Here is an 11,208-nt window from a genome sequence, read left to right as displayed (position 1 = left end):
AAAGCGCGTTCCACAAAAAAACCCAGACGGAGCGAAAGAAAGTATTAAAAAAGTAAATTATTCTTAAAGTATCAAATTTAAACAGAATATTTATCTTTAAATGTTGCAGTTTTTGCGTTGAAAATTCCGCGCAAAAACCCGCCAAAAAGAGCACGAATCGCGGCGAAATCTCCATGGAAACAACGCCATAATTTGTTTATTATTTACTGATGAAAGGGCGGTGGACGAAAGTTAATCTCATTGTTTATAAATCTAGAATTAAGCTTCTTTTAGTATCGTTTATCTGTTAATTCGTAATAAATTACACGTTGATATATGACCAGCTTGCTTTACGATGAAGTAATTTTTATCGAACATGCGAAATGGCAAAAACAACGCAGGATCCTGATCCTTTGGAAGCGGTATGTGACAATAATGAACTGAATACGAAATATCGGTTTTAAATGACTTGACGATGAACGTTTATACGTGCTTGTTATCACAGCAATTTTTATGAGTAGTCCGCTCTTTCAGGTACCACTCCAGCTGAATGAACAGTGGATATGGAAGGACGATACAAATTCCTTGGAACTTATCAGGTATAGTTTCATTGAACTAGGACTCAACTGGAATCCATTAGGATTCTCATTATTTTTCATCTTAATAGCAATATTTCTGGGTTATCTTCAACCAATCAGAGTAAGAAGTCAATCAAACCAACCACTGGATATGCCCATGAGAAACGCAATGATAGGTACCATGCATTCACTGGTATTATTATAATATGACTAAGCTGGCCATAATCATGTATGGTAACGCAATGATATACTAAAGAAGAAGTACTTACCTAACGACCAACAAAATGATCCATTAAATTTGTTATAACCAGTAGTTTGGTCGACCAGCCAAGGTAATGACGTAACCAACATACTACACACTGAATTGCTAACCAATTAACCCAGTGGCAAAGCAATTACCATAATAACAACTGGTTGAATCATTAAATATCCTTCAACTGCATTGTATTTTGACCATGATGTACAAATGTTAACTGATCATGATGTACAAATGTTGACCATATGACATACATAGTTTGACCATGATTACCAATGTTGACCATGACGTACAAATGTTGACCATTCCATACAAATATTTACCATGATATACCAACAATGACCAGATGATAATGAGCCATTTATAACATCTTGAGCTCTCCCTTTAGAATAACATCAAATTGTATGACCAAAAAATATGGTATGAAATTGCAAGCAGTTCCACCATCGACTGCTATGAGGGTCTCATCAGCCAAACCAAGCATACGTAGTGGTCTACCCACTGCAATCACATCAGAACATAACACCATCACAATAAATGATATCAAGACTGTGGCTAAGAATAATTGCCTCAATGACAGAACAAAAGATTCACCTTTATTCAAGAAAAATTATTTCAAGTAAGAATCATAACTCTTCCCTGAAGCATGTTTTATGTATTTACTACGTTTTGGCAGACTAGAAAATTATTATTTTCTTTTTAACACATGCAGTTCAGCTCAACTAGATGATTTCCTTTGGGCAGCATTGAATTATTTTGATGCTTTCTTCGAGAGAAAGCTGCTGGAGGAAAAGCCAAAACCTATGGCCGTGTAAGTTAAGTTTCCATTCTTAAACTTTGTGCTTACTGAGATTAAGCCCTTGTCAAGGAGAATGTCACAGGGAATTTGGTTGTATTTCAGTTACCAAAGACTAAAAATGGCCTATATATTTGCAATATCATGCATTCTTGTTCCCAGCTTTACACAGATCGAGGCAAAAGTAATATATATATATATATGGGCCGGGCTTTATTTTATTGCAGACAGCCAAGTTTGGCTGAGAAGAAAGCAATAGCCTTGGTTTTAAACAAGGAAGAGGAAGCGAAAAGATTTTTTGCTCAATGCTATGGAGTATTGGTACTTGGTTTGGGATTGAAGGACGCACATCATATGCATTGTGGAAGGTGGGGAAATTAATGTAAAGGGATATATACCATAGAGTTATGTCTATGCAGTCTTCAAACAAACTAGCATGTCTAAAAGGACCTCTTTATTTTCAGAAAACGAAACTCTGCAACACAAAGAGATCGGGAACTGTATGAGGTATGCATGATGATCAAACAAGACTCAAGAGATCTGTTAGTTTAAATACCATCTTGTCTGACACAAATTCTATTATCTATTTTTTACCAGAATTTATACAATTTTGTTGCAAATGTGACCTGGATCACATTTCGGCATCCAAACTTAGATGTTATAGAAAAGGAATTGGGAAGGTATTTAATAAATCACAATCAATTATTGAAACATTGTTTCTAACAGTTACCTTATTGCTGGCAATCAGTAACAGAGGTTCTTATATTCTGCAGGTTGCTGCGATCTGACACATTCAATCCAGCCATTCGCCCAAAGCATCCTGAAGGTGACCTGATATCCTGAAGTTAAAATAAACCAATTAACTTAATTGTCTCTATTGGCAAGTAAAATGATCCGGGATTGTACATGGAATTCTATACATTCATATACATTCGTATTATCTGCAGAATATTTTGGTAAAGACCATCTGAAGCAGGACCATAACTTGTCACCACTCACTCCAGCAGAATACAGAAGGCTGCAACAGTATGTACTATTGCATGCATGCAAGTGCATGCCATGTGAATTTTTACCCCTTAATTAGGTTGCAGTGTATATACAACTTTTTTTCCCACAGAAAACGGCCAGCTATCAAGTCAATTGTAAAGTAAGTGTCTTAACAAAAAAATAATACAGCAAATATTCAGATATGGTGGTATACCTGGGTATACCTAGTCCCTAAGTAATTAGAATCCAATCTTTCAGTGCACTGATTTCATATCTATTTTAACTGGACAGTCAAAGATCTCCAGTAATCTCGGCTATAATTCCAACATCGACTGAGGCAGCAAAACAATGTAAAACACGACAAGAGATGAACTCTCTCATAACAATGTAAGTGACAAGTTTTCACAATTGCACACAGAAATATTCATCTGTTTAAATACTAATTAGTTTAATATACATATGCTATTGCCTATGAACCTATATATAATAGCTCAAATGTTTCAATACTCAATCCTTACAGGGAATACAAACACACTATGGAGTTCCCTAAAAGGTAGCTAGCATGAATTGTTTGATAAAACTCTTATCTTTCTTCCTTTCATCTTACCTTTTTATCAACAAGTTGAATTAAAATGTGTAACTTTGTATGCAGAGGCTCAGCGCTGATCTGATCGATTCAGTAACAGCTTTTATTGTTGGTATAGAGTTGGAATAATTGGTGAAGCAACATCAGGATTTAATGCTGAGACCTTGATGCCGTTGGGTGAAGATCAAGATATGAGTCAGGTTGAAATCATATCTGATGACTGCAGTATGCAAGAAATAAAATCCAGGTAATGCAATTGCTGCAAATAGCCTTCCCTGATTTGCACTTTGCATTCATCCTTTACAACTTACTTTTTATTTCTTCAGTAATATTTTGTTTGGATCAGCTGATCAAAATTTTGTTCCTGAAGGTGAGAAACAGGAAGTATAATTTCAGTATGAATGAACTCTACTATTAATAAAATTATTGTTACTGGTTCCAGGTAAACAAGCGAGGCACCCAGTGGAGTCCTTATCGGTTGAATAGGAATTCACCTACGTTTACAGAATATAATTTAACACTATAGACTCAATAAAATTGAGAGCATTTTATACAATGTAATTATTATACTTTCTATTTTGTACAATTCAAATATTAAATATAATATATTTTCATGTCATACACACCTTGAAATCATCATGTTGATGCAAGTTGTTCAAAACAGATTGAATAATGTTGTTCTGCACCCTGTGAACAGCATTGTTGCCAATCATTGTTGTCAATCATGTCAACAAGAAATATGGTATATTCGACCTTGGTGGGTTGAAGATATAAAACCATGGAAATCCGACCATGGAATATGGTATACTCGACCATGGTAGAATATACAGGAATATGGTATACTCGACCATGGTAGAATAAACAGGAATATGGTATACTCGACCATGGTAGATAAACAGGAATATGATATACTCAACCATGCATGGTAGCTAGAATATACTGGAAAACGGTATACTCGACCATAGTCGAATATATCGAAATATGGTATTGTATTATTATGGTATTTTGCATATTGCATGATTTGTATCATATTTCAAACACGCACTTTACGCGGCACGTCCCGCGCGGGAAGATGTATCAATCGAGGTAAATTTAGATTTTAGATGGAAATCATGGAATCTTTGTAATTTTCTGAGCGAAATATGAAGCGAAACAGGCGAAAATAAAGGAAACGATGGAGAGTACACAATTTTCTGGGAAAAATTTCTACGAAGTGTTAGGTGTTGATCCTGATGCCACCCAAAATGAAATAAAAAAGATGTACCAAGCTTTAGTCTTGAAGGTAGAATTATAGAATCACATTTTTACTCATTTGAAGAATTTTGTAGGAATTTGAAAATTTCTCCTATGTAATACCAAGTTTGTTTAAAAGTGGTGTTAATTTGGTATATTTCTTTAACTATAATGCACTGTAAGAATTTACGTGCAATGTACACAACACTCCAATATGATTACAAGATGGTGATACTAGATCACATAATATATCAAGCAAATACCCTACCATGTTCAAAATCACTTGTAGTACCATCCGGATAAATATGATGTGGCAAACATTACATGCACAAGCGATGAAGCTAAGGATTATTTTTACCTTATTGACAAAGCATGGAAGACATTGAATGATCCCAAGTCTCGCATTGAATATGATGAAATGTTGAGAGGTAAGAATAACTGATTATTGACCGAACATGACGTCTGTACTGTGAAATATCAGACTGGGGCTTTTATAGACCGAGCTAGTATAGACCGAGCAACGAAGGAGTGAGGTCCATGCAAAAAGCCTAGTTCTGATATTTTACATCTGAAATTTATTATTGCAGATGAGAAGTTAGACCAAGACTTCCCAGTTAATGCAGAAGTTAAACTTTCCGAAATGGAATTTGATGAAGGTATATGTGATAGAAGTTATAATTTTTTAACCAGGACTAGCCCATACTTTCTCTTCTTTAAATTCCTAGAATATGAGCATTACACATGGCCTTGTCGCTGCAGTGGTTCATACGAATTTACGAATGAAAATTTATACAAGGAAGAGAATATCATTTGCTGTACAACATGTTCTTTGACAATTAGAGTACTACACAACTCTCAACAACAGGAATGAAAAGTAGCATTGGTTCTGACCAAAGAGAAGGGCCGAAAGTATTCGAAAAGAATCGAGTGAACAGCAAAGAAACCGGGTATAACTCTGCGAGAGTGGGATTATTACTCGTTCAGAGCAAATATGTGAGGTTTTTGAATGCTCATAATAAATGTATTATGAGAAAATGTCATTTGTTGCACAACATGTTTTTTGACAATTTGAGTCTTAAACAAGTCTCGACAACAGGGACGAAAAGTAGTATTCGTTGACTGAATGTCCTACATAATGATTACAGTTCAGATTATGTACATTATTTATACAATACATCAATTGTGTACTTCTAGTACTTTTGATAGATATTTAAGCAATATTTACAAAATTTATGGCAAACTTTCAACTACATTAAAGAAATGATAAACTTCATCTTTATCAAAAACTGCCACTTCAGTATTACAAGAAGTGCACTGAACTGGGTTGTAGAGTTCTGACTCTTTCTCCAATGAAACACCAGCATCTGGTTGTTTGTTTTTCTTTGATGATTTTTTTTTCTGTTTTTTATCTTCATAACGCAATGTTTCATCAGCTACCACTTTGCAGTTCATTACAAACATTGCTCGAAACTGTTGTTTATATATGTCATGCCTAGATGAAAAAGGAATTGATTAGACGCCCTTCTAATCTCAAAAATTTCCCATTGTTCATACAACTGATAAACATAGCCTGGATAAGAAAACTATGTGAAAAAAGCAGATTTATTCCCACAACCAAAGGGGACTCCTTACCTCTGACAATCAACACAGAGTGTGGTCAAACATGCTGGACATGCCAACATGGCATCACTTGTGAAATTATTTTTTGAAGATTTCTTTTTGGGTTTTTTATTTGGTTCGAAATCATCCTTGTTTCCATCAATCTCCTCTCCACATTTTGGCTCTACAACTAAAAGATAAGATAATTAACACCCATGGCATAAACTGTGAAAGGGCATCGTAAAAGCCAACGTCAAATGATTCTGATATGAGAAACCCTGAATCACATTTTTATCTGGAACTGCCTCAGGAAACTATTTTACCAACCTTGCTGGTATTCCCGTCTTTGTTGTTTCACCCATTTCTCATCTTCACTGTCCATGTTTGGATCATACAAAAGTTCATCGTCAGATTTCATCATCCTTCGTTCCTTTGATTTTGAAGATAATCCTCCGACATTATCTTCATCATCCTCACTGCCTGAACTAAAATATATCTCATCATAAGTCACACTCTTTTTTTCTTCTTTATCTTCGGTATTATCACCCATTTCCATGGAACTGCTTTGTCCTGTTGTGTCTTTTTTTCCATCCTCAGCTTTATCCGCTGGCTTTTCTGCAGCTGAAAAGATTGAACAGGGTGATAAAAAATATTGAGGAATTCACCACCTCTTCGTCATGTTTCCAACAGAGTCCCTCGATAACCTACATGATACAAGGTTATACCTCTAGAACGGTCGTCAAAGAGTTGTTTACTGTATTTTGCAAATTCTTCATTTAATTCCTGTTCCATCTCTTTCTCAAAACTGTCGCTGTCACTTCCTCCATATTTCCTCTCATAATGAGCAAAATCTTGATCAATCTCATCTCCTGAACTGAATATCAATTGGGATCATTGCAAAGGAGAATCCTTTAGTAGTTTACACATACATCCTTTCAGTCGTCCCATAAAATTCTATTTAGTGAAAGTGTGTGAAACCTCCAAATATTTGGAAGTTTCAAAGACTGAAAGTGGACAGGCCACATTTATAAACAGTACTCAATGCCTTATGGATTTAAGAATTTACCTGTTTCCTCCTTCATCTTCTGATGAACTGTCAACACCAAGATAAAAGTCTGATGAAGACGATAGATCTTCCCCAAAACGGGGGAATCTCTCCATAACTTCTCTCCACCAACAAGTCGATTCCACAACGTTTTAGGGGAGTTTTTGCATACGTCATGTATGCTAATTATTGTGTCCCGATAATGTTTCCACCTTTTGAAAAATGTCCCAATTTTGTAATCGCGCATATTACAGATTACCCGTAATTTCCGTAATCATCATAATCTTTCGAATCATAGAATAGAACGGGAAAACGAATGTTACCCGCAATTTGATTGGCTTAACAGCGATTTGCACTGTCATGGAGCCAAATCAGCCAATCAAACTTCGCGTAGTATCTTGCATTCCGTGTTTGAAATCATTCCAAAAAAGACTCACTGGGGATATTTTTAGGTACAAACACAACAGGCGACCTTCAAAAAACTTCGAAATTCAAGTCGTGATAATTAGAAAATAACTATTTCACATGTGTCGGTATATTACAAGGGTGAATTCTGTATAGTACATATTTTCATCAGTTTACTAAGTGGGTAAGGGAATGCCTCTGGGATCAGTTGCAGGCGGCTCTAACAGGTTCTTCATCAGTTGATTCAACCATCGTTTTGTTGAAGGATCATCTTTCAGACAATTTCCGAATGTTGTGTCCTTAAGCTGGTCGGGCAAACACTGACGCAAAGCTTCTCTCGCCCTAAAAATGATTTGAATTTTGCAGTCTTTTGAAGTCTTCTACAGTGGTCTAATATAGTATGCGACATGTTCGACCGTGTTTAATAGTCACTAGGATAGCGTGTTTGTCCAGTTTTATATTGCGCCCTCTGACGAATTAGTAACAAATTAAAATTGACGTCATAACGCAGACTTTCTATACAGATTTATCCCTGGATCTATGTATACTGTAATTAATTGTTCTCATCACTGACCGCAATATAAAACTGGATGCTACCTGGTTCTTATAGCTTACCTGGGGTTGTCAGACAGCCTGAGGTAACATCGCACAACATGTTTCAAAAGTCTTGCGGACTGATCCTTTGCTAACGCTAACACCATTTTACCCTGGGAAAATAATACACATGTTGCATGCTAAAAAATCTTCAGCTGGGTTGCAAAGCAGGCTTCACCTACCAGTATCATTGCCACATGAGAAAACCGTTCATATGTCTGACAAATGTATGACAGGCCAGTCTCATCCAGGAGAATCTTTTGAAGAATGAATGTGGCTACCTAAAAAACGGAATATAATAGTTACATTTTTACAATGCGAAATGTAAGTTTGGATTTGGAACTCTTTCTTGAGAAAACAGGAATTCTTACAGTTTTTGATAATTCACTACCAGACTCCATTATTCTTAAACACAAAGGAATGATTTCTGTAGTGAGGAGAAAATTTATCACTTCTGGCTCGTCCGTCTGAAAAAAATATTCACACTTGGCATTAAGCAGGAAAAATCAAAACATTTACCACAAACACTTTCTGACCTACCTTCACAAGGGCACCAACAACTCCCAAGCTGGTGAGTCTAAGATATTCAAATGGTCTAGTCTTGCTTGTTGTGTGTAGGAAAGGATATAGAAACAGTGGAATATGCGCTGATAAAAAACAATTGAATATTATGATTGCTGAAGCTACAAATTATAAAGAAAGATGGACAAAAAGTGCAATAGTACGGCTTCTAGATCTCTACCTTGTAAGAATGATGTTCGTGTCTCAGGATGTGAGGCAACACATTGCAACAATGCAAGGGCATTGCATACTCTGTTGGACTGGTGAGCCTAAAATTAAACGTAATACATGTATACCACTTGTTTATATAGGAACAAACAATGTTTCTGCTTGGAAACTTGAGTTCTTTATCTTTGGGGTGCAATTAGCAGATTTTCACATTTGAAAAACACTCCAAATTTCTTCAATTCGAATGCAAGATTCATTCAGTCTTTTCATCCTAAACTTACTGTCAAATTTGGAGGATTAATCACAGGGTAAATGTTGACAATTTCTTGAAGAAGTGCAGCGATTGTTCCTAAACAAATAAATTTCAATGAAAAGGATATTAAAATTTGGGCTCATATCACATCACCCCAGACACTGTAATATAATAATATTGGAATAATCTGGTAATGAAAACAAAAATAGTTCTTTCTTACCAAAGGAGTGCCATAGCATTGGAGCCAAATCTTGAACCACCTCCCTTTTTTTACTGAAATGATACCAAGAATTTTCATTTTTTTCAGAAATGTGAAAATTAAAATTTTGGGGAGGGAGGGAGTTTGTTTGTCTAGTCTGGGCTTGCGGCAAACTCCTCACATCAATATAGTTCATGTATGCCTACCTTAATTCAAGAAGGGCATGTTCTCTTGTCTCAGCATTCGACAGCTCGATGATCCATGAATAGATCTTCTCTCGTTCCGCATCAGACAACGGGGCAACTTGCGCATGATGGGAAAATGGCCGTGGCTAAAATTCATCAAGAATATCCTGCTGAGCGTCTTAATGTCTGGAATATGATCTCTTAAGGGATGTTCATGCTGTTTAATTTTTGTTTGTCTGATAAGAGGAATACGTTTATGAAACCCAATATTCTGTCACTGTCAGCATGACAACACCCAACTCATTTAAAAACATCCAATATTTATTGTCCAGCAACATTTACATCTGTCTGACAAGTTTGCAATAAACACAATTAAGCTAGAGTTGTCATGAATCATATTTATAGTGATTGTCATCAAAATCCATTTTTGCCATTATCACGTTATGCAAACAATAGCCCGTCGTCGGTCGTCGGCCCGTCCTGAAGGCTGAAGTTGTACACAATTGTAAAGATTTGTAAATGTGATTATGGTGAGCTTTTTTATTACTAATAAATGTACTATATTAACATTTGTCTATAGAATTAAATTTTACTCAATTTATTCGTATTAAAAAGCTATTAAAAATTATTAATCCCTGTAAAACTATATACAAGTTCACAAACATTTTAGACTACAAAACCTACGGCAACAACAGCGATTTATGTAACAAGAAATATTTCATTACCTGGCTTGCCATCTGGTGCATCATCTCAGTACAAAAAAGAAATATAAACGTCCAAAAATCCACAAAATATTTTACAATTTACTAAAATGAAAGCTAGTTTTGTTTATTTTCTTTGTTAGTGCCTGCGTTACGTTATGCACAGCAGTCACTGTTTATGAATTACTTCATCTTACTATTTATTGTACCACGAGTAAAACTGGCGAGAGACTGGTGAGAGTGAACGCGCAGAAAAGCTTCAAGACGCTGTTACATTATGCAATTTTTCTTGGAACTTGCAATACAATTATAATTTTGAGGGATGTTAATTTGTAAAGAGTGGTCGTAATGCTAAGAAAACGTTCACTGATCGTAAGAGATGTTCGTAGTTGACAACTTTAGATGTCTCAGGAGTAGAATTGCATTGCAAGTTGGAAGGAAAGTTGAATAGTGTAACACCGCCTTCACTGCTCACTGCTCCTCCCCCTCCTATATCCCTACTCACTACCTCGCGCCACCCAAAGTACTGAAAGTTAATGGTCTAAATCATCCTTTTTTTCACCCTGATACCTCAAAATTTTAGCTTCAAATCATCCTGTCAATATTCTGTTTTCTAATTTCTAATATCACCTGTTTCCTATCACGAATCGCAGGGTTTATTACATTCTGCATCCAATAAATCAAAAAACGTCAAAAACTCGAAACTTCAAAAGTAACTTTATTCGTTTTTGGATTGTTTTCCCCTTAGGCGAGCAGTCTAAAATAATTGAGAAAATTAAAACAACACTATATTTAAACAGAAGGCACTTTTTCGGTCAATTTATGTTAAACACGGATACACAATTTCCGTTTTTATTTGAATAAGCAGACTTGATCAAACAGTATTATCAAACAAGCATGTGAATGTCTCACAGGATAAGACGGAAGACATTAAAATAGCTGGGGTATTAAATTACAAAGAGCATGTCCGAACACAGTCAACACACAACATATGTTGTGACATTCGGGTCACAACTGCAAATATATTTCACAACACTGCCGGACATAGAATAACGAACAATCTTATTGCTTTTGGACATTTCA

The 11,208-nt window shown here is 35.7% G+C and overlaps 4 protein-coding genes and 1 long non-coding RNA gene across 6 annotated transcripts; 2 read left to right on the top strand and 3 right to left on the bottom strand.

Annotated features, from left to right (window-relative positions):
* The first annotated feature begins 232 nt into the window (after positions 1-232).
* Positions 233-3,763, top strand: LOC114520011 (protein phosphatase 1 regulatory subunit 36-like). 2 transcript variants are annotated; one of them, XM_028540206.1, is made up of 16 exons: positions 233-401; positions 514-578; positions 647-733; positions 1,202-1,432; positions 1,526-1,624; positions 1,837-1,977; positions 2,074-2,116; positions 2,207-2,289; positions 2,383-2,435; positions 2,557-2,635; positions 2,727-2,756; positions 2,888-2,983; positions 3,117-3,149; positions 3,301-3,429; positions 3,509-3,552; positions 3,625-3,763. In XM_028540206.1, exons 1-16 carry the CDS (start codon positions 363-365, stop codon positions 3,666-3,668), a joined length of 1,296 nt encoding a protein of 431 aa, XP_028396007.1. In that variant the 5' UTR covers positions 233-362; the 3' UTR covers positions 3,669-3,763. The 2 variants fall into 2 exon arrangements, with proteins under 2 accessions (XP_028396007.1, XP_028396008.1); XM_028540207.1 differs by lacking the exon at positions 3,509-3,552 and having other exon boundaries at positions 234-401.
* LOC114520014 lies at positions 1,317-3,377 on the bottom strand. Its single transcript, XR_003686656.1, has 3 exons — positions 3,204-3,377; positions 2,340-2,448; positions 1,317-1,407 (listed from the first exon to the last, which is right to left on the bottom strand). It is a non-coding gene; the product is annotated as an uncharacterized LOC114520014 (long non-coding RNA).
* A 496-nt stretch (positions 3,764-4,259) lies between the features above and the next one.
* LOC114519993 (dnaJ homolog subfamily C member 24-like) lies at positions 4,260-5,308 on the top strand. The gene is made up of 4 exons (XM_028540187.1): positions 4,260-4,464; positions 4,705-4,843; positions 5,003-5,071; positions 5,141-5,308. Exons 1-4 carry the CDS (start codon positions 4,357-4,359, stop codon positions 5,284-5,286), a joined length of 462 nt encoding a protein of 153 aa, XP_028395988.1. The 5' UTR covers positions 4,260-4,356; the 3' UTR covers positions 5,287-5,308.
* A 319-nt stretch (positions 5,309-5,627) lies between these two features.
* On the bottom strand, positions 5,628-7,203 carry LOC114519992 (E2F-associated phosphoprotein-like). Its single transcript, XM_028540186.1, has 5 exons — positions 7,081-7,203; positions 6,740-6,888; positions 6,342-6,635; positions 6,048-6,204; positions 5,628-5,907 (listed from the first exon to the last, which is right to left on the bottom strand). The coding sequence occupies exons 1-5, from the start codon at positions 7,173-7,175 to the stop codon at positions 5,646-5,648; spliced, it is 957 nt and encodes a 318-aa protein (XP_028395987.1). The 5' UTR covers positions 7,176-7,203; the 3' UTR covers positions 5,628-5,645.
* A 338-nt stretch (positions 7,204-7,541) lies between these two features.
* Positions 7,542-10,252, bottom strand: LOC114520065 (CCR4-NOT transcription complex subunit 9-like). The gene is made up of 10 exons (XM_028540268.1): positions 10,150-10,252; positions 9,446-9,570; positions 9,261-9,313; positions 9,069-9,136; positions 8,801-8,888; positions 8,599-8,705; positions 8,430-8,525; positions 8,241-8,339; positions 8,080-8,171; positions 7,542-7,806 (listed from the first exon to the last, which is right to left on the bottom strand). Exons 1-10 carry the CDS (start codon positions 10,171-10,173, stop codon positions 7,641-7,643), a joined length of 918 nt encoding a protein of 305 aa, XP_028396069.1. The 5' UTR covers positions 10,174-10,252; the 3' UTR covers positions 7,542-7,640.
* Positions 10,253-11,208: the final 956 nt, after the last annotated feature.

This window comes from Dendronephthya gigantea, unplaced genomic scaffold (genome assembly GCF_004324835.1).
Source record: "Dendronephthya gigantea isolate DGI-Jeju-01 unplaced genomic scaffold, DenGig_1.0 000015F, whole genome shotgun sequence".
NCBI lineage: Eukaryota > Metazoa > Cnidaria > Anthozoa > Malacalcyonacea > Nephtheidae > Dendronephthya > Dendronephthya gigantea.
The sequence above is the reverse complement of the archived record's forward strand: the minus strand, read 5'-3'. Positions and strand labels throughout refer to the sequence as shown.